Raw genomic sequence first — 26,520 nt, 5'->3', positions numbered from 1 at the left:
ACTTTTGAAAGACAACGTACTTGAGGGAGTATGACGTCACGGTTGCCATAGCAACCAACTGTTTAAAGTCATCGTCAGATGAAATGCTTCTGGAGGGCAGTTGTACCTTCCCATCTGCAGTCAAGTTGAGCGAGTCCATGTATAGAATGAGAGATAGAATGGACAAAGGAACAAACAGCTTTGTTTATTTCTACTCGTAAAACCAAACATCATAATCCACAGTAATTCGACCGGATCAGGAACTGAATGAATGAAGACCTCATCTAGCAGCGAGGTTAAGAATTGTGCCGGCTGCTGAAGCTTGTCGCACTCCTCTAGGGCAATGATTAATGACTGACGGATGAAATGAAATGATACTGGGGAGCGTTGCTGGAATGAAAGGTGAAAGTGAAAACCGGAGTTCCCGGAGAAAAACCTGTATCGCCTCCGCTTTATTCAGCACAAATCTCACATGGAGTGACCGGGATTTGAACTACGAAACCCAGTGGTGAGGGGCAGGTGCTCTGCCGCCTGAGCCACGGAGGCTTCAGGCATTGTGATCATGTAAATAAGGAAAGAACGGGGACGAGTGTGCAAATCGAAACTTGAAATATATGCTGGAGTATATTCTTGTACCGCTTTTCACACACCTCTGAGGTCGCGGGTGCGAACTGTGTCGCATATGTGAATTTGGCCTCGTTTTACAGCCGGATGTCCTTCCTGACGCCAACCCTCTATGAATGGATTTAATCACTATTGCGTGTTTCTCTGTTAGTTGGTAGTGTAGTGTATTGTCTAGGTATGATTAAATCTTTGGAACAAACAAAAACACCCAGTCTCCGAGACAGAAGAATGAATCAAATGCGATTAAAAATCCTGACCCGGTCGGGAACCGAAGGACTCGACGCTGACCACTCAGCCAATGAGTCGGACATATGCTGAAATATGTTATTTGTAACAAAATTGTTGAATTTTAGGGGAAGTTGAAGAGCGCCTTCACTTCACGAGCCACCGGTAAAGTACAGAATAAAAATAAGTAAATCAATAAATTTACGAAATAATATAAAACACTTGTATTACTTACTGTCCGCCTCTGTGGTGCAGTGGTTAGTGTGATTAGCTGCCCGCCCGGGTTCGATTCTCGGCTCTGCCATGAAATTTAAAAAGTGGTACGAGGGCTGTAACGGGGTCCATTCAGCCTCGGGAGGTCAACTGAGTAGAAGTGGGTTCGATTCTCACCTCATCCATCATGGAAGTGGTTTTCCGTGGTTTCCCACTTGTCCTCCAGGCAAATGCCGGGATGCTACCTAACTTAAGGCCACGGCCGCTTCCTTCCTGCATCCTTGTCTATCCCTTCCAAACTACCCATCCCCCCGCAAAGCCTCTGTTCAGCATAGCAGGTGAGGCCGCCTGGGCGAGGTACTGATCATCCTCCCCAGTTGTATCTCCCGACCCAGAGTCTGAAGCTCCAGGACACTGTCCTTGAGGCTGTAGAGGTGGGATCCCTCGCTGAGTCCGAGGCAAAAAGCGACCCTGGAGGGTATACAGATTAAGAAGAAGAAGTATTAGTTACTTGCTTGTTATAATAGTTTTGTAAACGGTAGGGCAATAATAAATTCCTTTGTCGCCTAGAAGAACATATTTTCAATGTCTAATTTACAACCAAGGAACTCTATCATAACGACCAAACGGCCCATAGAGAGTCAGGTCACCAGTCTCTATGGAATAGAAGTGGGAATCTTGGACATACTTGGAGCCTCGGCCAGGTGGCTAGGACTATAGAAACCATCGGGGATCCCAAAGACATTCCCATTGTGACTATGTGTAAGGAGAGTAGCATCCTTCTTCACTGATTTTACCTAATTCAGAATATTCTAAAAAAGCCTATGTGTAAGTAGGGTAGCATTCTTCTTCACAGAATTTACCTAATTCAGAATATTCTATAAAAGCCTACGTGTAAATAGGGTAGCATCCTTCTTCACAGAATTTACCTAACTCAGAATATTCTAAGAATGCCTCTGAGCTATGGAAGTAATGACACGCCAGCCACTCCTTGGAAACAACTTGGCGCTATCCGAGAAACAAAATGGGGAGGAGTCCATACGTTGTTTCCGATGTAAGGTGGACGTTCGGGAAATTTCATACAGCCATTCAAACTCGAGTTCGGGAGGCTCACTTGCCAACTGCCATTCGTAATAGAGATGGATAGTATTAATTATAATGACAGGCCCCTCTCCTAATGCCAGTCAAAATCGAGTTGGAGAGGTTTGATTATAAGTAAGTGGCGAACGAAATGGAATTCGATGTGGAACTATCAGTATTAACGGATCTTATGGAAGAAAGAAAGTAGAACTGGCGTTTGGATCTGTGAGGAGATTGCAAGGTGTGTTTTGCTATTTGCTATTTGCTTTACGTCGCACCGACACAGATAGGTGTTATGGCAACGATGGGACAGGAAGCGGCCGTGGCCTTAATTAAGGTACAGCCCCAACATTTCCCTGGTGTGAAAACGGGAAACCACAGAAAGCCATCTTCAGGGCTGCCGACAGTGGGGTTCGAACCCACTATCTCCCGGACGCGAGCTCACAGCTGCGCGCCCCTAACCGCACGGCCAACTCGCCCGGAAAAATTGCAAGGTGTTCACAGCCGATGTGAAAAGGGGAGGCACAGAGTGTGGGATAGGACTGTTCATTAGGAACACCATAGGACGCAATGATAATCTTCAGTAACACAGTATACGTATTTACAGTGCCAACTACTGTAAATTAAAGATTGCTGCTTTTCCTTCTTAGGAATATTGTTTCTGTAACCGGTCCTTCTTGTCTAAAATTGTACCTTGTGCATTTTGTGTGTGTGGAGGTTAAGGCTGAAGTTAAATGAGTCGGAAGCCACAAACATCCTACTTCGAACAGGGACTGATGACAAACTGTAAAGAAGGAGGAATTATCTTCCATGGAAATAGCATGAAGTGTCAGATCACCTACTGCAGTAAATACAGTAATTTCCCGAACTAAAAGAAAGTTATGGAAAAGAAGGAAGTCGCCTTGAAGGCCATAGATAGTGAGACCAAAACAGAAAAGACCAAATGGTTAGGAATCTTAGTTGTGTGCAGCCTCTTGAGAGGTGTGGTGCAGGTCTTTCGAACTGACTCAGTATAGGCGACCTGCGTGCCTGTGGACATGGAGCCCTGCCTATAATACTGAGGACGGCACACACACATAGTCTTAGAATCAAAGGAATTAACCAATTAATGTTGAAATCCCCGACTCGGCCGGAAATCGAACCGGGGAATCCTTGGACCAACGAGCACGATAACCATTTAGCCATGGAGTCGGACTTAGGAACCTTAGTACTAGTGGAACAACGCTGGGGCGACCAACAATCGGTGTCCACAAGTCTACATTATCCAGGTAGATCAGTCAGAGTAGCATTTTGAAAAAGAAAGAAAGGAAATCAGCCTAAATTCTTGTCTGGATGCCATACAGCATTATTATTATTATTATTATTATTATTATTATTATTATTATTATTATTATTATTATTATTATTATCATCTCTGTTAAGGGCGTCTTCAGCTGAGATATGTAGCATTTGCAGGTCTTCTTTGGTATTTCTAAACCAGGGAATTGTGGTTTTCGGGTTTGAATAAAAAAAGTGGAAGATCTCTTTAGTTAACTTTCTTCCGTCCATTCTTTTCAGATGACCGTAAAATCGTGCCCGTGTTTTTCGGATTGTATTGGTAATTTTCTCTATTTTCCTGGAGACTTCCTCAATGGATCTCTTTGGATGGATTCCATTTCTGTACTTTGATCTCAAGATTCCTCTCACAATTTTCCTCACAAGTTCTTCCAGCAGTCCTTTGTTGTCATTTAGAGACAGGGTTTCAGCTGCATATAGAACTACTTGATTATTATTATTATTATTATTATTATTATTATTATTATTATTATTATTACGTCATTAAGCATCAGAAAAGTCCTAAAAGGAGTTGGAGTAGCTCCAGAGAATCTAGATATGAATAGAAAAATGATGTAGAATGTTTTCATTTTTATTTAAACTTACTTTGAAGTTTTCCTCTTCTAGGCGTAAATTTAAAACACTGAGTCTATCACTTTCAAATTTCTTCACTTTATATCTAACAAAATGTCATTTTAATATATTTAATCTACTGCAAACAGTTTTGGTACTTTTGCTTGTTTTTCACTTCACGCACTCACAATTTGTTTCAGGAAGCTCCCTGTAACATGGAGAATGTTACTTTGACGAAACTCACCGTCAACAGCAGTGGTGTATACCGCTGTGAAGTGTCCACAGAGGCACCAAACTTCCAGACCGTCTTCAAGAATAGTAACATGACTGTTATAGGTAAGTTTGTCACAAAAGTACCTATAATTGATAATGAGTTAACCAGGTAGTCAATCACACCATCGCATCCGGAAGATAGTGGGTTCGAATCAATCAATCAATCAATCAATCAATCAATCAATCAATCAATCAATCAATCAATCAATCAATCAATCAATCAATCAATCAATCAATCAATCAATCAATCAATCAATCAATCAATCAATCAATCAATCAATCAATCAATCAATCAATCAATCAATCCGTTAGTACTGATCTGCATTTAGGGCAGTCGCCCAGGTCGCAGATTCCCTATCTGTTGTTTTCCTAGCCTTTTCTTAAACGATTGGAAAGAAATTGGAAAATTTATTGAACATCTCCCTTGATAAGTTATTCCAATCCTAAACTCCTCTTCCTATAAACGAATATTTGTCCCAATTTGTCCTCTTGAATTCCAAATTTATCTTCATATTGCGATCTATCCTACGTTTAAAGTTTAAAGACACCACTCAAACTTATTCGTCTACTGATGTCATTCCACGCCATCTCCCCACTGATAGATCGGAACATACAACTTAGTCGATCAGCTCGTCTCCTTTCTCCCATAATTTCCCAGCCTAAATTTTGCAACATTTTTGTAACGCTAACCTCTTGTTTGAAATCATCCAGAACAAATCGAGCTGTTTTTCTTTGGATTTTTTCCAGTTCTTGAATCAAATAATTCTGGTGAGGGTCCCATACACTGCAACCATACTCTAGATGAGGTCTTATCAGAGGCATATATGCCCTCTGCTTTACATCCTTACTACAACATCTAAATACCCTCATAACATAACCGTGTGCAGAGAACTGTGCCCTTTATTTACAATCATATTTATGTGATCAACATAATGAAGAACTTTCCTTATATTAACACCTAGGTACTTACATTGATCCCCAAAAGGAACTTACACCCATCAACGCAGTAATTAAAACTGAGAGAACTTTTCCTATTTGTGAAACTCACAACCTGACTTTTAACCCCGTTTATCATCATACCATTGCCTGATGTCCATCTCACAACATTATCGAGGTCATTTTGCAGTTGCTCACAATCTTGTAACTTATTCATTACTCTGAAAAGAATAACATCATCTGCAAAAAGCCTTATCTCTGATTCCACTTCTTTACACACATCGTTGTTATATATAAGAAAACATAAAGGTCTAATAATACTGCCTTGAGGAATTCCCCTCTTAATTCTTCTTCTTCTTCTTAATCTGTTTATCCTCCAGGGTCGGTTTTTCCCTCGGACTCAGCGAGGATCCCACCTCTGCCACCTCAAGGGCAGTGTCCTGGAGCTTCAAACTTTGGGTCGGGGGATACAACTGTGGAGAATGACCAGTACCTCACCCAGGCGGTCTCACCTGCTATGCTGAACAGGGGCCTTGTGGAGGGATGGGAAGATTGGATGGAACAGGCAAGAAAGAGGGAAGGAAGCGGCCGTGGCCTTAAGTTAGGTACCATCCCGGCATTTGCCTGGAGAAGAAGTGGGAAACCACAGAAAACCACTTCGAGGATGGGTGAGGTGGGAATCGTACTCACCTCTACTCAGTTGACCTCCCGAGGCTGAGTGGACCCCGTTGCAGTCCTCATACCACTTATCAAATTTCGTGGCAGAGCCGGGAATCGAACCCGGACCTCCGGGGATGGCAGCTAATCACGCTAACCACTACACTACAGAGGCGGACCTCTCAATTATTACAGGGACATATAAAGCTTCACCTACTCTAAGTTCTATTTTCTAGAAACATAACCACCCATTAACTCTTTCGTCAAGTCCAATTGCACTCATCTTTGCCGGTAGTCTTCCATGATCTACCCTATCAAATGCCTTAGATAGGTCAATCGTGATACAGTCCATTTGACCTCCTGAATCCCGGATATATGCTATATCTTGCTGGAATCCTACAGCTTCAGTGAAATAACCATTCCGAAACCCAAACTGCCTTCTATCAAACCATTTATTAATTTCGCAAACGTGTCTAATATAATCAGAAAGAATGCTTTCCCAAAGTTGCATGCAATGCATGTCAAACTAACTGGTCTGTATTTTCAGATTTATGTCTGTCACCTTCTCCTTTATACACAGGGGTTACCATAGCAACTCTCCATTCATTTGCTATAGCTCCTTCATGCAAACAATAATCAAATAAGTACTTCAGGTATGGTACTATATCCCAACCCATTATCTGTAGTATAACTTATCCCCCGAAACCTTATCGATTCCAACTGCTTTTATAGTTTTCAACTTTTGTATCTTACTGTAAATGTCATTGTTGTCATAGATAAATTTCAATACTTCTTTAGTATTAGTCACGATCTCTATTTAGACATTATCCTTGTAACGAACAATCTTTATATGTTCGTACTGCTGACTGAATACCTCTGCCTTTTGAAAATACTCGCATAAACACTCCCCTTGTTCATTAATGATTCCTGGAATGTCTTTCTTGGAACCTGATTCTGCCTTAAAGTACCTATACATACTCTTCCATTTTTTACTAAAATTTGTATGACCGCCAATTTTGCTTGCCATCATGTTATCCTTAGCTGACTTCTTTGCTAGATTCAATTCCCTAGTAAGTTCCTTCAATTCCTCCTTGCTGCCACTGTCGGCAGCCCTGAAGATAGTTTTCCGTGGTTTCCCATTTTCACACCAGGCAAATGCTTGGGCTGTACCTTAATTAAGACCACGACCGCTTCCTTACAACTCCTAGGCCTTTCGTATCCCATCGTCGCCATAAGACCTATCTGTGTTGGTGCGATGTCAAGCCACTAGCAAAAAAAATCACACCATCTCCATTTCCACCGACTATATTAATTTTGAGAAACAATATTGATTTTAACCCTTTATATCGCGCTTTCAACAATCTATTTTTCGTTTACTATTGTCCATAATGCTACAATTCAATAATCATTCTTTCTCTTTCACATGGCAGAATTTTAACGTGATATGCTATGACGTTACTTGAACAACTGCCTTCCTTAAATAGCTACTAGTAGGGTAAGTCAACGACAAGATCAAATATAAGTAATTAAATTAATTATTCTAAGTTTCATTAAAAGAAAATTACTGGTCCGACTCGTTGGCTGAATGGTCAGCGTACTGGCCTTCGGTTCAGAGGGTCACGGGTTCGATTCCCGGCCGGGTCGGGGATTTTAATCGCTTCTGATTAATTCTTCTGGCTCGGGGACTGGGTGTATATGTCCGTCCCAACACTCTCCTCATCATATTCAGACAACACACTACACTACCAACCACCACAGAAACACGCAATAGTGCTTACATCCCTCCATAGAGGGTTGGCGTCAGGAAGGGCATCCGGCCGTAAAACAGGGCCAAATCCACATGTGCGACGCAGTTCGCACCCGCGACCCCACAGGTGTGGGAAAAAGCGGCAGGAAAAGAAGAAGGAAAAGAAGAATTAAAAGAAAATTACTGACTTGAATTACCAAATTTTCTCAGCGTTTCCATAAAATAGATCACAAAATATACAATAATACATTCAAGGAGATGCTAAACCTGTATTATATAATCCATCTTCACGTACCTAATGAACTTTGACAAATGAAAAATCGTTCTTAATATTGTCAAGACAACGTCACTGAATCCTACGACATCCTAATATACGCCTATTTATTTAGTTAAATTCATTTCAGAAATGGCATAGTTCATAGGTGATTAAAACTGGTCATAAGGGTTGTAAATTATTCTACCAGTGACTTATAAACTGTTGAAAAGAGCCAAGTAGAAATAGCTTCGCTATTTTCAGGATATTGCGAAACATGGAAGTTAAGAAAGCAGATAATTGAGGTGCTTTTCTGCCTTCTTGGATGAAGACTTAGTAGAGCGGTCTTCGTTAGAGAGAGTCGCTTGTTTGTCTGCTCCTAATTCAATACTTTCTTGGGATTATTGTTTACTGTGAAGTAACGTATGAGATGTAGTTATAAGGACTGTTAAATAGGCAGTGTTGTCGTAATACATGATTTGGATATATTTATCAGTTGTCAGTCTCAGTTGTGCTCGCATTCTAACGTCAGTATTAAGGCCACTGAATTAAGAGTTGTTCACAGCCGAGAATTCAAATAAAGCAACATGGAATATCGTTTCGTTTCATCTGTCAAGACCATGATCCCACATTATCATTCCAGGAAATTAAGATTGCTATTAATTGGAGTATATTTTTTAAATATAAATCATATATTTCAGGAATGCCCTCCTGAATGCGATGTTATAAATACAAATGTGCTGATTATAACACATGTCACTCATTCGATCTGCGGAAATTGGAGATAAGTGTTTATTTTTCTAACAACTCGCTTTATGTCGCACCGACACAGATAGATCTTATGGTGATACTAATTTCGTGTGACTATTTCTAGCCGGGTGCAGCACTTGTAAGGCAGATCCTCCGATGAGGGTGGGCGGCATCTGCCATATATATGTAACTGCGTTTTAGTGTGGTGGAGGATAGTGTTATGTGTAGTGTGTGAGTTGCAGGGATGTTGGGGACAGCACAAAAACCCAGCCCCCGAGCCACTGGAATTAACCAATGAAGGTTAAAATCCCCGACCCGGCCGGGAATCGAACCCAGGACCCTCTGAACCGAAGACCAGTACGCTGACCATTCAGCCAACGAGTCGGACTGATCTCATGGTGACGATGGGATAGGAAATAATAGGACTGGGAAGGGAGCAGCAGTGACCTTAATTAAAATACAGCCCCAACATTCGACTGGTATGAAAACTGGAAAACACGGAATATGATCTTAAGGGCTGCCGGCAGTGGGGTTCGAACCCAATATCTCCTAAATACAACCTAACAGCTAAGTGACCCAAAACCGCGCAACCAAACCGTTCAGTACCAGAAGTGTAAAAAAAAAAAAGGGTATCTTAATGTCAAATATCTCCTGTTGAAGCATCCATTACGAAAAGGCTCCAGCTCCAAAATATTCATTCTTCCTTTTTAATGTCTTCTGATAATGGAGCGAGCAAGTGGCCACGCAGTTTGGGTCACGTAGCTATCAGCTTGCATTCGGGAGATAGTGAGTTCGAACCCCACTCTCGACAGCCCTGAAGATGTTTTTTCGTTCCCCATTTTGACACCAGGCAAATGCTGGGGGCTGTACCTTAATTAAGGCCACAGTCGCTTCCTTCCCACTCCTAGCCCTTTCCTATCCCATCGACGCCCTAAGACATATCTGTGTCGCTGCGACGTAAAGCAGCTTGTAAAGAAATATTATATGGAGTGAGGGCATATGAGATGGTGATTCGTCCGTCGGATGGAGATGTCAAGCCATGAATAGACCCCCTCAGTGCTATTCGATAGGAGTAGGCTATGTGTCGGCACCGAGTTTCACCCTCTCCCTTCCTACTATCATATATCACGTCATTCATTTCATCTCATTAACTTCTCTGATGGCGGTGACGCCAGGAAGGGCATCCGGTCATAAGAACCCGCCACGACAGATTCATCTCACCTCATACTCGACTCCGTAGAGAAACGGGACAAGGGTTGGACAAACACAAATTATTATTATTATTATTATTATTATTATTATTATTATTATTATTATTATTATTATTATTATTATTATTATTATTATTATTATTATTATTATTATTATTATTCTTATATGCCTTTGCTGGCGAGATGTAGTGTTTACAGCGCACTATGTCTTCTGGCATGGGCTATATCAAATTTGTTACTTTCATTGACCTGTCAGTCTCATCCTTGGCTTTGACAATATGAAAGTGACTGAGGTATGAGTGATGCTAGTAATACCATTCCTTATGCAGCCAGTCCCTGTTATCAATTGTGTGAAAATATCACTCATAGGGTCGGTTGGTGCATGTATTTTAGTGGGCTTTGGCAGACTGATTTGTAATAGCAACTGCTGGCTCAGTGAGGAAAGCAACGGGAAACTACCTCACTCCTCATTTCCCTAGTACGCCTCTTCAGTGACGCCTAGGCTATTTATGACAGCTGTTGGCAGAGATGCAGAGGATCAAATCAGCCTTGGGGCTGAATACCCAACATACATTATTATTATTATTATTATTATTATTATTATTATTATTATTATTATTATTATTATTATTATTATTATTATTATTATTATTATTTGGGTATCGTCTCCCTAGATGCCTGTTTCAGGTCTTTCAAGTTGACTCCCATGGGTGACCTGCGCCTCTGTAATTATTGGGTGACACACACACATATGCCACCTAGCCGGAGGAATTAACCATTGTAGGTTGAAATCTCCGATTCGGCTGGGAATCAAGGATGGGAGCCCCTGTATCAAAGTCCAGCGAGATAACCACTCGGCTACGGAGGCGGTTTCATTAAAGCTGATAAATTGGCCTGTACCTTATTTCAGTCCAATTACGAAGAATTCTAGTAAAGCTTCTCTGAGATTTACTGCTATTTGACAAGTTTTAGAATTCTTAGTGAACTAATATTTTATTGTTCTCTTTAAGACAGTGTAACGCGGAGCTGCCGAGGGGGAGAGAATTGGTGGAATGGAAGTTGTGAGACGTCGCAGCCAGAAAGAAGAGTTCTTAAACTCGTCCCTTCGGGTAATTTACTAAGACAAAGTTAACTCGCATTTACTGGGACAACTGCCGTCAACAAATACTAATTTATTCGAGAAATGATTTCAGAACTTTCTCACTTCTGAGACCAGTAATTTGAATAATTTACAATAGGGAATTAAAGTATTTAAGGAAATATTTCTTGGAAGTTAACAATACTTTGGAGGTGACGATCATTACTTTCTAAACCCTAGAGATTATCTTCATTTCCATCGACGTATATGTGTAAGTGTATGGATATAGTAGTTCAATAACCGGTGTGGCTTTTTGTTTTACAATTATCTTTACGTCGCATAGACACAGATAGGTCTTAGGGCGACGATGGGATAGAAAAATGCTGGGAGTTGGAAAGTAGCGACCGTGACTTTAATTAAGGTACAGCCCCAGCATTTTCCTGGTGTGAAAACCGGAAACTACGGTAAAGCATCTTTAGGGCTACCGACAGTGGGACTCGAGCCCACTATCTCCCGAATACAAGCTACGTGACTCTAACAGCACAGCCACATGGTCGGTACCAGTGTTACACTGTCTTGTGGAGTTTAATTAGTCTTAAGAATGTAGTTTTATACCCCTGCACCCAGAGCCACAAAGCTGGGCGGGACAATGCTTTTGAGTACGTCAATTCGGTTTTGTACTTGAGCCACCTTTAACGGCTAGAGAATACGCATGTGGAAACATTTCATTTTCTTGTTCCGGCAATAAACTTAGTCACGACAGCTTCCTGCCCCACATATTAAATCCAGACTGCTTACTGGCAGTCTTGTACGGTGAATGATGTTGCTATGGGTGTTCTAAAGTAATCAAACCTATTTTTTTAATAATTTGACATTTCTCTCTCATTACCTGAAACAGAGAGTTCGTTCACAGATTACGAAATGACGTGTGGTCAGTACGACAAATAATCTCGCCTGTTATTCTTGGGTTTCTAGACCGGAGTCTAAATATGAAGTTTGGTAGAAATATATCCAGTAGTTTTCAAGTTGTCCGCCTCTGTGGTGTAGTGGTTAGCGTGATTAGCTGCCACCCCCGGAAGTCCGGGTTCGATTCCCGGCTCTGCCACGAAATTTGAAAAGTGGTACGAGGGCTGGAACGGGGTCCACTCAGCCTCGGGAGGTCAACCGAGTAGAGGTGGGTTCGATTCCCTCCTCAGCCATCCTGGAAGTGGTTTTCCGTGGTTTCCCACTTCTCCTCCAGGCAAATGCCGGGATGGTACCTAACTTAAGGCCACGGCCGCTTCCTTCCCTCTTCCTTGTCTATCCCATCCAATATTCCCATCCCTGCACAAGGCCCCATTTCAGCATAGCAGGTGATTTTTTTTTTTTTTTGCTAGGGGCTTTACGTCGCTCCGACACAGATAGGTCTTATGGCGACGATGGGATAGGAAAGGCCTAGGAGTTGGAAGGAAGCGGCCGTGGCCTTAATTAAGGTACAGCCCCAGCATTTGCCTGGTGTGAAAATGGGAAACCACGGAAAACCATCTTCAGGGCTGCCGATAGTGGGATTCGAACCTACTATCTCCCGGATGATAGCTCACAGCCGCGCGCCTCAACGCGCACGGCCAATTCGCCCGGTCATAGCAGGTGAGGCCGCCTGGGCGAGGTACTGGTCATTCTCCCCAGTTGTATCCCCGACCCAAAGTCTGAAGCTCCAGGACACTGCCCTTGAGGCGGTAGAGGTGGGATTCCTCGCTGAGTCCGAGGGAACAACCGAACCTGGAGGATAAACAGATTAAGAAGAAGAAGTAGAAGAAGAAGAAGAAGTTTTCAAGTTATAAGAGCTCAGACAGACACCAAAGATAAAATATATGCAAATGGTCGTTATTACACCTGAAACGGGTAACTGTACGGAAATTTAGCCAAAATAGTCAATGTACAGGCACACGGTCGTTACGAATTTATTTATACAGGGTGTCCCAATAAAACACCGACAACGCTTAGTACGTTGTGCGGGAAGGCAAACTGATCCGTTTTCAAGAAGGAACCCATATCCAGAAACCCACGGCTTGGACGCTGTAGCGCTTCGAAGTGTGAGATGGTTGCGCGTTCCACATATCGTCAATAAACCCAACATGAGTAGTATATCGTACTCATTACAAACGGAGTCCGACTCGTTGGCTGAACGGTCAGCGTACTGGCCTTCGGTTCAGAGGGTCCCTTGTTCGATTCCCGGCCGGGTCGGGGATTTTCATCTTCATTGGTTAATTCCAATGGCCCGGGGGCTGGGTGTTTGTGCTATCCCCAACATCCCTGCAACTCACACACCACACATGGCACTGTCCTCCACCACAATAACACGCAGTCCCTACACATGGCAGATGCCGCCCACCCTCATCGGAGGGTCTGCCTTACAAGGGCTGCACTCGGCTAGAAATAGCCATACGAAATTATTAATGACAAACGGAGTTCGAACTGTGTACTTCCTACGTCATTGCAGAGCCTACATCTGCGGTGCTGAGCCGCATGCCCATGACCCAATACGTGCGGTTGTCTTTTAAGAATTTCAATCTATCCGTGGACTCGAGCAATAACTTCCTCCGCTGACGTTACAGGAGTGTCATACACTATACTATTCTTACTACCTACGTGGAACTGTCCGGCTTCTCGTAGTCGTCTCTCGATGGCCACGAACGTGGAGTGATGTGGGGTACGTCTGTTTGGGAAACGTTCCACATACAAGTACCATGTCGGTCATTTACGCAGCTGTGTGCTAGTACATGTCGGACTCTTGCTAACAACGTTACTGCACTGGCAGACTATAGTACCCAAGTAACGCAGTAGGCTGCGCATCAAGGAACGCAGCGCATGCACAGGAATGTTATTAGGCTGAAGTAGTCCGTCCTCAGTACACAGACGGCTAAAGGGTTGCATACCTTCCGTATTAAGACACCAAATAGGAACAAATTGTCAAAACCGTACGACGTTCTCCAGCGCCCAAACCATACATTTCCAGACAGGGGCTCTTACTTGAAAACCGATCAGTCCTCCATCCCACACAACATACTAAGCCTTGACGGTGTTTTTTTGGGACCCTCTATATAGAATAACAGTTTGGATTCACAAAGGGAAAGTCAACCTTACAGGCAATAAAATGTCTATTAGAAGATATAGAAGACGCATTAAGAATCCCTAAAGGAAAGCTACATGCTGTCTTCGTAGACTACAAGAAAGCTTTTGATTTATTAAAAAGGACTATGATCATTGAGAAACTAGAAGGAATTACTGGTAAAAACTACATCACAAACATTTTGAGGAATATTCTGAATAACAACATAATACAGATAGATGACAATGTGGACGTGTCAGACCCACTACAACAGAAGATTGGCGTATTACAAGGAGATCCAATCAGCCCCTTGCTCTTCAATACTGCGACTGCGGACATTTCCAGGATCATTGCTTCAGAAAATGTAAAAATATATGCATACGCAGACGACATGGTACTGGTATCTCGTGAAATAAAAAACCTTCAAGAAGCATTCAATAAACTTACACCATGGGCTACACACAATGGATTGCAACTAAATGAGAAGAAAACAGTGACAATGACTTTCAGGAAAGGTGTCAAGCCAGCAGCCAGTGATATAATATACTACAGACGAGAACCACTAACAGTTGTCTCACAGTTTAAGTACCTTGGATTAACAGTACAGACAAACGGAAACACGTTCAGCTACCACATCAAGGAAAAAGTGGCAATTGCCATATCTGCCGTGAACAGCATTCAGAATATACAAAAAATTTCATTGGAAACTGCGTTGAAAGTGTTTAAGCGAAAGATCTCACCGATATTAACCTACGGCCTGACACTAATCTGGGAACAACTGAAAAAGAAAGACATCAAAGAAATTGAAAAGTTAAAAGCTAGATTTCTGAAAAAAAGCTTTGGGAGTCTCAAAGTTTACCCCATCACGCTTGGTCTACCTGCTTGCCAGAGAAATTTTCTGTATTGAAGATCTAAGGCTTGAATTATCATTTTCGTCGCCATAAGACCTATCTGTGTCGGTGCGACGTAAAGCCCATAGCGAAAAAAAATATCATTGCCCACGTCAGTAGCATACCAGAGCCTATTAAAGGAACTTCAGGACAAAAGGGAAGATATATGGCTAGATTTCTTCTCCACAGACGCGATGATCAACAGGGAATGGATAACGGCTAACTATGAACTGAGGCACACCATGACTCGCTTTGCGGTCCATGGTTTCCACTACAAAATCTGCAAGAGAGAAACCTACCATGATCCAAGTGAACTGTGCCAATGTAAACTCTGTGGCGACCAATGTGATAGATACCATGTGATAAAATGCAGAAGCAGACAAATCTCGCTGACAAAATTCTTTAATAGTTAAATGCTATGCAAACTATACATTGACCACTATGGCTTTATAACTGTATTATTATATGGCCATTGGCTACATTAAATATTATTATTATTATTATTATTATTATTATTATTATTATTATTATTATTATATAGATACAGCAATCATAGAAGTTGAATTCCTATACTGAGTTAATCAAACATTGAGTTATAACTTATTTAAATTTGACTTTCTTTGAAAACGTTTTAAGTCCATTGCCCAGTTCAAGTCAAAACATTGTGAGGCCTATGTTTATTTGCATAAACCGTTATAAAGTATACCGTTAAAACTAATGATTAATGAAACTTCCGAATACAGCGTTTTACTCGTTGTTTATAGGTACAATAATTGCAGTAAAATATTAATCCTGTAATAAATTAAACAGATAAAGTTGTCTCGGAAATACTGAATGATACTCTTTTTCTTTGCTGTTACAAACTTGTTAGTAGTACTTTCCTACTAGGTTCGTTGCGCGACTTCGGACTGTCCTTTATTAAGGATAGATAATATGTATTCTTTTGGGAAACAAGTTAAGTTTCCCCCAATGACCCGTTTCATTATCCATGACTAATAGTTTTTCAGCACTACAGATAGGAAAATTAACCACAATATCCAAAACGTGTTGCCAGAACAACACAGTGACACAAGATGTTACAGTTACATTTTTTTACTATTGGCTTTACGTCGCACCGACGCAGATAGGTCTTATGGCGACGAGGTTACCGTTACAATATGGAACATACGACGTTACGGCTTGCACCACTACCGAGCTTCACTTTTCGCTCCCTTGGAGAAGCACTTGCACATCAGCTTTTGTGTGTGTTGTAAAGAGTCACACTTACAACCCATTACTACAGCAGACGTGTTTCGCCTCTTGTTGTAGTTACAACGTTTTGTCATGGCATTCTCTTATTATTGTTATTTATCATCTATTCTGTCTCTTCTTCTACGTTGAATTACGCCCCAGAACAACGCTGTATTTTTACAATATTTTACAGAAGAGGAAGGAAGAAAAGACCAAACCTAATAAAAATTCAATGCTTACATCAATACAAAAGGTACATTACCAAATCACAGTGCATATAAAATCATAATTACGTCCCATTTAAGGAATGTTTCAAAACGGAAAGCGTTATACGGTGTGTACTAGTGGAACGAAGATGTACGATGCTCTGACGGAAAAAACATTGAAACGGATAAGACACTCTTGTAATATTATATATATTTAAAATATTAAGGGTAGCTATATCAAATAACATGATACACACGACACTAGAAATTGCTGCAATTCATAACTAGCACGAAATGTTGCATTACGGTAGACTATCTGTACTGTCAGTCATTTCTCACAAACTGATCGCTTGGCAATAGAATTTCCAGTATTAATTATTAAATAACTGACCAATGTCCCTTAAATCTTCCGTATTTTCTTCTCTTAATAGAAGTGGTCCATTGCAAAAATTGAGATGATGTAGAGGAGAACATAACGTTATAACTTGCGTGGCTATGCCTTTTTTTTTGAAGAATTGCATATTATTTCCATACTTCCAGTGTATTATTGCTTCTGCGTACATACATAAACAGCAGATTGGTCATCCAGTATTCATTTCAACAATGCTGCTTACATAATCTTTTGGTTAGGATCTCTCTTCTTCTTGCTCTTAATACTGCTAAGATATTTGAAATAATTCTGCTGCAATTAAGGAAACATCCTTGTCCCAAGGGACCTAAACACTCCGATATAACTCAAGAACTTCTGACTTACCTCAGAGAATAACTGCTCTGAACGAAATGCATGTAATGTGAAAGAAATTACCAGTTCTAGGCCTAAAATTAATTCTGGAAAAACGTATACAATAGCACATTATTACAGCACAATGAAATACATGGATATGTACAGTACTTAGACGAGTACAAATGTTCTAATATGCTGCGTTTTTCTACTCATCTTGTGACATACCCACTCTGCCCACAGGTGTGTGACAAAATTATGACGTGGCAGGTCACCTTAATATTAATATCAATAAATGATATATCATTGTTTCTCCATAAATATTATCCTATGGGCGCCAGCCTTCAAGCTTATGGCTTGAAAACGATAGTTGATAATTAATAATAATAATAATAATAATAATAATAATAATAATAATAATAATAACACGTAATGAGACTCAAAAATTCCCAGGGGTGAGGTGACGGAACACTAACCATTAAGTACACCAACTTGGAATTTAAGGATCATTAATAAAAATTTCAGAAAATACAAATTACAACAGATATTTATTAAGATGAAAAACGTGACGTAACGGCGTATTAACGAAATCTGAACTTAAGAAAAAAAGAAAAAGAAAAATTGAATGAAATAAACTCTAAGAACATGAATTGTAACGCGTAGACTTGCAGTAATTTATACCATTAGCTCACCATTTGTAGACTCTTATCTGGATACGATCTATGTAGTAGCTGATGATTGATGAATCTCTCGTACAGGCGGCGTCATCTCTTGTTGTGAATTCCAGTCCTACTTCTGCTTTGTGCATAGTACACTAGTTGTACTATAACTTTCCTGCCTTTAACGCTTCCTACTGTACTCCTTACATAAAGTCGTAATGAGTCCTAATTTTAATAACAAAACCACCATGGGTTACGTTCATGGAGAGAATACACTTGTATTCTTCCGTATTACCGAAATGTAGCGTAACTAAATTCATAAAAAACTCTCTCCTGCTCTATACCAGTCAAAACCGGTCTCCCGTTTACTTTACCTCTCGTCATTGCGATAACAGGTCTCAATGAGAGTAATTTTGAGTAGTATACTACTCAGATGCGAAGTGAACTACGTTAAGATCTTCTCCGATGTGCAGACGTAGAATCGTCGTAAGAGTGTTCTTCCAAGAGTGTCCTTTCAAGTCCGAGTGTCTGAGTGTGAATGTGACTGTGAATCTGAAAGTGAATCTCCTCTTCAGCTCTTGTCGTCGAGTATATAGGCGTCAAAATCTCCCTCCATCAACATTACCACAAGGTCCAGTAAAATTCGAGGTCTCATCCCTTCTCCTATGTATTGCTGTGAATCCATCATCTTGCTTCATTACGTCCATTAACATAGGCTGAACTTTCCCGCGGAAATAAAGCGTCAGGTGGCGAACTTCGAAAAGTAGGCGTTAATAATGTTTTAACTGTTTCTTCATAGTGTGGAAGGGGTTCGGTCTCTCGTAAGCTGGATGACGTACATTTCCTGGTAATTGGATGAAATTAGCCTGCTGACTCTGGTCACCTAACTACGGCTATCGGAAAATTTACTGCAAGCTATTAATACGAATGATGTTGAAAAACTTTACACAATAAGTTGTTCGTTCAGAATACGTTATAGCCGTGATACAAAGAAATGAAATGATGTGAAATGGATGATTAAAACCCTATATGTATACACAATAATTTAAAAATGACCTACCAGTGATTAAATATATACATCTTATCAATTAATTATATAGTTCAACAATTTAATACATGCAGTGATGTCCCAAACATCACAATCTGAATAGGCTGGTTCTGTCGAGGTATCTCTTTACGTGGTCTGCTTTTTTACGGCTTTCCAGAGCCCCTCAGTTTCTTCCTTTTGACGCAACTCCAGTCACACACGTAAATCCTCTATTCCTGTGACTTACTGATGTGTTTTAAACCACTTTGTGACATATGAACACTAACAGGGTCAGCCACCTTATTTGCTATACAGCGATGGTCCACTCAAGCTGTGAAGTTCCTGTCCGTTACTTCCCTTCGCATAAAGTGCTTATATTCCACTAAAAACTCAACTTACCTACAATTGTTCTATACAGTGTTCTTCTGGGCAATACTTGTATCGTAGAAAAGCTAAGAAGGTGAATGTTGCATAAGTATTTATGTTCGAGGTAAATGCAAAGGGTAAACAGTGAGGATCAGTCTGCGGTACCGACTGAAAACTTGGCGACGTAATTACATACGTTTATAAACAGGTTAATCAATGGTGATCTATGTATACAGAGAATCACGGACTTGATCATACCTCATAATCACAGGATGAAATTATAAAACACACTGCAGGTTTTGAATGGCAATGATATTGGTGATTGTTAATATCTCTCAAACACGATTTTGGTGTTCAACGAAATTAGGAGTCCAAACATGATAAGAAAAATCATAATGAAGGAAAATACATTCAAATATAAAACACAAGTATCATGTGTTCCAAGTGGTGAGTGTTAAGAAATGAATAAGGGCAGAATCACAAAGAGCATTTTATTTTGTGCTCAGCAAGAAGTCTACATGAAGAAAGAAACGAGGCAAACAAGGTTTTGAAATGAATCTTGTAGATGATACATTTAGGTACACGGAATACTTAATAGTGAAAAATCCTCTTGAGATAAAAACAAAGAAGCTTCTTGAAGGGAGGGAACTAATTAGCTTCAGGGAGTGAAACAAATGACAGGTGGACGGGCAGACGGTCCGAGTCCATTTAATTAGTCACATTAACAGATTGCAATTAGCGTAATTAACGACGTCCAACTCACAAAGGAGCTCAGGGACACATTAATCATGATAAAAACTGACATCCTTGTAACAGAAGTGTGAAGGAGACATTTTATCTTCAGAGCTTCGTTTGAAATGTGAAGATTACTTACTTTTTGGAGTAAATCCAGCCATGCAAATGTGGTCTAAATCCTGGGCATGATAGCTGTAACTTACCACCAAGGCGGCCAGGATCTAATTCTTGTCAATGCGCATAGCATTTGCAATATTTTAAAAACCGAGTGGTTCGGTGGTGTTGATGGTGGTTGTGTTTATTGTTTAAGGAGGAGTACATCCAGAAAACCGTCCTCTCGTAACAAAAATCAGAGTAAAAAATATGAAGAGTTCCCACCCTTAGAGCAATGAGGGTATCGGCAAAAATGGGGAAAGGCCACGTATGGCATAAAATGAAGACTCCTCGTACACCTAATACCATCCGGGTCGGAGGCGGACAACAGGTGACCAAAGGAGGTCGGATAGGAGAACAGACTGGTGCATGGAAGTGGAAGTATTGCTAAACTCAGCTAGTGACCCTATAGTTGCCAGCCGACGATCCCAGGTTGAAATCCCCTAAAATTCCTTCACAATCACCTCTTACTTTTACCCACAGGAGGACAGTGGACTTCGTGTATAACGTGAACCTGATGCTTCTGTGAAAAGAATAAGTAAAGCATTGCGATGAACTAAACACATTTGCCTGATGGATGGTGTCTTATCTCTTCGGAATAAAGTTATCTGAAGTCACAATTTGTGAAACATAGGCTACATGTTACCGCATTATGGTACCAGTAAAGTAGAAAGAAAAGCAGGTGCGATCCAGAGGATTGCTTCTGCCAGCGGAGTATATTAATTTCTCCTGTGAGTAATTTGCTGAAGCCGGGTGGGGTAGCTTAGGCGGTAGAGCGTTAGCCTTCTGAGCTCAAGGTGGTGGGTTCGATCCCGGCTCAGTCCGGTTGTATTTGAAGGTGCCCAAATATGTCAGCCACTTGTCGGTAGATTTACTAGCACTTTAAAGAACTCATGCAGGACAAAATTCTGGCACCTCGGCTTCCCCGAAATCCGTAAAACTGGTTACTGGGACATAAAACTAATAAAATTAGTATTACTATTAATTTTCTTCATCTTGTTCCAGTTATTTCTGGGGTTACTAGAGTCACCCAGGTTCATTTCTGTTTTGGCCGGGAATTTAAGGCCGGATGCCCTTCCTGAACACCACGTGGTTCTTGAGATGAAAACGTTGACCCAGGATCGACCGGGATTCGCGCCTCATTCCCCCGGGTGTGAAGCCAGCAGCTAATCACACCCTCAATAACATTATTATTATTATTATTATTATTATTATTATTATTATTATTATTATTATCCAGGCTGCTCATATGCAGCTGAGACAATAGCAAGTAAGGGACTCTCAGACCTGGAGAAGGAAGAAAAACCCTTAGAAAGATTCTTCGACGCAGAAAACCAAGAGAAGAATTTAGTTTTAACCGGGCTTTCACTGGAAATATTTAAGGGATGGAACCAGAAAACCTCGTGAACAGGATTCTCACTTTCCACAGGAACAGGAAAACCGAAGTACCTTTGGTGAAAGAAGTCCATCGTGATCTAGAAAAATGTGGAATTAGGGCAGAAGACATACGAAAACAGAGAAGTTGTCAGAAGAAAAATTGCTAACGTTTAGGATATGTCCGACGAGGAAACGAGAACAGATTATAGTATTCTCGAAAGAAGAACGAGCACGAGTCAGCCAACTTATGAAGGAGTACTGTCGAAAAAGGAAAGATAGTGAACTTGAGAAAATGATAGAAGTTGTGTAATCGCATAGGTGGTTGAAAGGAATAATAATAATAATAATAATAATAATAATAATAATAATAATAATAATAATAATAATAATCTCATTGATTTTACATCCCACTAACTAAAGTACATTTACGGTTCCGGAGACGCCGAGTAGCTAGAATTTTGTCCCACAGGAGTTATTTTTATAAATTTACCGATACGAGACTGGATTATTTGAGCATCTTCAAATACCAAATGGACTGAGCGGGGATTGAATCCACCAGTTTGGACTCAGAAAACCAGCGCTCTTCCATATGAACAACTCAGACCGAGACGATGGAGTTAACTCAACTTTCTTTTTACTGTCGCTTCTGAACCATCAAATCCCTAACCACTTCAGAACAAGAATTATTTCTATAAATAGAAGAAATAGCGATAAATTCTCTCTGAAATGAGCTCAATTTCTTATTTATTTGCGGTTAACGATATTGAATAAGAATAACCTTTCGTTCGAAAAGAGATGGAAAGTATATTCCATGTTTTCTCATTCCTAGCTTACATCAGATCAGTGCTTCTACCATTGGAAACTGAAAAGCCTCTCCAAGAGTTACTTCTTTAGATTTTCCCACCATCGCAGGGTTTCTTCAAATCAAATAAATCATACCTGCTTAAGGATATCTGCCTATCTATTAACCTGATGATTCATCAGACGATAGCGATGGTGAATGAACTTGTGTTGTCTCAGTGGGAAGTGCGGGTAATTTCTTACCATATTTTGGTTTGATAGTATTGTAATATTTGATAGATATCGGATCATTCGACAGTTGGTTTCATTTGATAACTTCTTAGGAAAATAAAAATGAATTCAATCAATATTTTCCTCGTCTAGTTTCTTTCCAAGGGGCCGGACTGAATTATTCGAATTTTATATACATTTTATTTTATGATGACTTTTACATGAGTTGACAGAACCACCACTAAAACATACAATTCTCTTTACCTCGATTTAATCCATTTTTATTTTCCAAGAACGTTACTGAATGAAACCAACCGTTGAATGTTTAACTTCGTATCCTACGAGGATAAGTAAAATGAAAGCCATCGTCGTAGGCATTTCGGTGCCTGTTCCTTCAGCATCGTATTCCTGATTTAAGCGTCAAATCACAAAGCTTTCTTTTATTCCACGATTATAATAATTATTATTACAATTTGTTTTACGTCATACCGACACAGGCAGGTTTTATGGTGACGATGGTGCAGGAAAGGGCTACGAGAGAGAAGGAAGCGACTGTGGCCTTAATTAAGGCACATCACCAGCATTCTCTGGGTGTGAAAATGGGAAACCACGGAAAACCATATTCAGGGCTGCCGAAAGTGGGGTTCGAACCCACTGTCTCCAGAATGTAAGCTCACAGCTGTGCGACCATAACCCTAAGAGGAATCTGATAGTTTTCCCAAGTACAGGAACCATCGGTTCATATAAATATAAAATAGGACTAAATAATGTCGTATCGAGAAAGTAACAAGAGGAATGTAGTGACTTTGTGGATCTGGGCTGATTGGTTCAGACGGTAGAACGCTGGCCTTCTGGGATCAAGTTGGCGGGTTCAATCTCGTCTCAGTCGAGTGGTATTTAAAGGTGCTCACCGGCATGTAAAATATCTCCTGCGGATTGAAATTCTGGCACATCGGCTCCCCTTAAAACCATAAAGTATTTAGTGGAAAATATATTATTATTATTATTATTATTATTATTATTATTATTATTATTATTATTATTATTATTATTATTATTATTATTATTATTATTATTATTATTATTCAATCTACAAGCCTCTGTAAATTTACTAAACACCTCCACAATCGTCTATTTGTAACTAGCTGTGTGACCTCGTTTAGTTCTCTAATTTTCATCGAGGTATTTAAATTTTGGGGCTCGTTCTATTTTACAGTTTTTATTTTTTATGCATTTTGTTGCTTATTTGTTGTCTGACTCCGTCTGTCCCCGCTATTTCATTTTGGAGTTCGTTCTGTTTTTGGGATGTTGAGATGTAGCTCGTTAAGATTGCTAGGCCGTTTGCAAATACTAGTCGGTCTATTTCTAATTTTCCTCTGCGTAATGCGATAGGTTGATTAATTTTGAGGATTAGTTTCCATTTGCACCATTCTTGTATTTTTTTGCGGACTCAGTTGAAGAATAATGCTGAGAGTTCTTCTTCGTATTATTATTATTATTATTATTATTATTATTATTATTATTATTATTATTATTATTATTATTAATCGTATGGCCTCAGCTACCGTGTGCAAGCCATTTTAATTTGACGCCCTCTGGCTGCTTGATCGTCAGTTTCGACGTTCAGTTTTACTCAAAGCCCACTAGATGACAGAGTAAACCGGATTTCTCTTGGGCGCCTATGGCTGAGTTTTATTTCATTTTGTCGGGTGAACACCACATGTGTCACCAGAGATCTTTTACATAGACATCGTACGACATGGGGTGTATAATGAACATTTTCCCACCCTTCAAAAATCCGACTACCTGTGCCGGGTTTGAACCCGCTATCTTGGAATCCGAATGCCTACATTCTACTACAGATCCACACACATCAACTAAGAACAATAGTAAGTTATTGGTAAGTTTTAGGAGCTTAGGACATTTTACTCCAGTACGTTTTGCTTTCCTCCATCTCAGCGATATTAGGGCTTTCGAGATCTAAACATTCAAAACCCCTCCCCAAACCTTTATGGATATTTTTTCGTTCCTTCACCTTCTTTTCTCATTTCGATAGCCAGTTTCATTATCTTCCTGATAAACAGAAATTAATGATCACGTGGATTTGAAGCTCATAAAAAAACATCAACATCCCCAGTTTGTTCATAACCATGAATATTGAACAATAACTTATTACCACAAATAAGCGATGCTTGTAGTTGAAGGAATTAGTAATTTAAAAAACGCGAATATCTGTATTGTAGGAAGTCGTGTGGTAAAACTTTAACTAGCACACGAACTGGAAATTAGTTCCTCTGTAAGTTTCCTTATAATTTGGTGCATCTTTCAGATAGAAGTAATACTTTCGTATATATTTAGATTTTAGAAAAATGTAATAATCAGAATTATCTCCATTATTATTCCTCGCAGCCTGAAGCGTTCCCGGCAGAAGTCAAGAAAACCGTTGATGTCACTGCAGCGAGATAGAAACCCTCCAACATGTTCTTCGTCTCTGCCCGAAAGGGGAATTATTAACAGACACCATATCAGAAGTAGTACTGGAGAACTTCTCAAAAGTCTGTAAGATTTGAGGTCTTTGAAGGAGTGCACTGTATATCCATGAATCCAGTAAACGTGGGGAAAATGTTGCGATTGATAAGAAGAGAAGCATCGGGGCGGTGTTATAGATCCAACAATAGGGTTTGAGAGTAACACTTCACAGAACAAAGAAGTTGATTCTGAAAAGAAGATACACTACGAACCCTGTTTTAAATCCTTTGAAGAAAGGTATCACATAACCACGAATTGCTGAAAGATGACTGGGTTGATTTTCTGTTAATTTCAGTTAATTCCAGTTAATTTCCTTTTCGTTTTGATATTCCTGTTTCATTTTAAAAATATATTTGCTTAGATGTTTTACTTACTTCACTGTCAATAGTAAATCAACATTTATACGGTATGTGCAAAGAAAAATAAAGTATTCCTCGTCGGGGGTAGATGTACAACAGTAGAATTTCAAGATTAAAATACTTTATGGAAATTTGAATGGCACAGAACATTACTATCACCTTGCTGCTGTTACCGTGCCCTTTGTTAAAAGGCAGCTATCCCTTGTGGATTTTCTCTCGTGCAGAACTGAGAGATGTGAACTTATTTTCTGCCAAACGTTTGTCTTGTAGGCTACAGTGTTTAGGTACAGCTGTTATTAATAATAATGTTATTGGCTTTAGGTCCCACTACTACATTTTTACGGTTTTGGAGACGCCGAAGTGCCGGAATTTAGTCCCGCAGGAGTTCTTTTACGTGCCAGTAAAGCTACCGACACGGGGCTGACGTATTTGAACACCTTCAAATACTACCGGACTGAGTCACGATCGAACCTGCCAAGTTGGGGTCAGAAGGCCAGCGCGCTTCAACTGTCTGAGCCACTCAGCCCGGCTGTTGTTGTTCAAGGAGAAATTTAATATTTCTTGTGTTTAACCCATTAATGTTTCTGCGCCACTGTATATTAATCATAACTCTGGCTCTCCTTCAATTTTAATACCGAGTTTCCTGAAATTCTGTTTAGCCAATTTCCCGTATTATCGATACAAACAAACAAACAAACAAGCAAGCAAGCAAGCAAGCAAGCAAGCAAGCAAGCAAGCAAGCAAGCAAGCAAGCAAGCAAGCAAGCAAACAAACAAACAAACAAACAAACAAACAAACAAACAAACAAACAAACAAACAAACAAACAAACAAACAAACAAACAAACAAACAAACAAACAAACAAACAAACAAACAAACAAACAAACAAACAAACAAACAAACAAACAAACAAACAAACAAACAAACAAACAAACAAACAAACAAACAAACAAACAAACAAACAAACAAACAAACAAACAAACAAACAAACAAACAAACAAACAAACAAACAAACAAACAAACAAACAAACAAACAAACAAACAAACAAGCAAACAAACAAACAAACAAAAAAACAAACAAACAAACAAACAAACAAACAAACAAACAAACAAACAAACAAACAAACAAACAAACAAACAAACAAACAAACAAACAAAAAAACAAACAAACAAACAAACAAACAAACAAACAAACAAACAAACAAACAAACAAACAAACAAACAAACAAACAAACAAACAAACAAACAAACAAACAA

General features: G+C 39.9%; 1 protein-coding gene across 1 annotated transcript in view; it reads left to right on the top strand.

The window, feature by feature from the left end:
* LOC136876984 (synaptogenesis protein syg-1) overlaps positions 1-26,520 on the top strand; it is a 199,625-nt gene that overhangs the window by 147,928 nt on the left and 25,177 nt on the right. Inside the window, exon 3 of the mRNA XM_067150760.2 lies at positions 4,209-4,344. Within this exon, the coding sequence (XP_067006861.1) occupies positions 4,209-4,344 (136 nt within the window). The remainder of the gene's footprint in view (positions 1-4,208; positions 4,345-26,520) is intronic.

Source organism: Anabrus simplex, chromosome 7 (assembly GCF_040414725.1).
Source record: "Anabrus simplex isolate iqAnaSimp1 chromosome 7, ASM4041472v1, whole genome shotgun sequence".
In the NCBI taxonomy this organism is placed as follows: Eukaryota; Metazoa; Arthropoda; class Insecta; order Orthoptera; family Tettigoniidae; genus Anabrus; species Anabrus simplex.
This window is presented reverse-complemented; position numbering and strand designations above follow the sequence as displayed.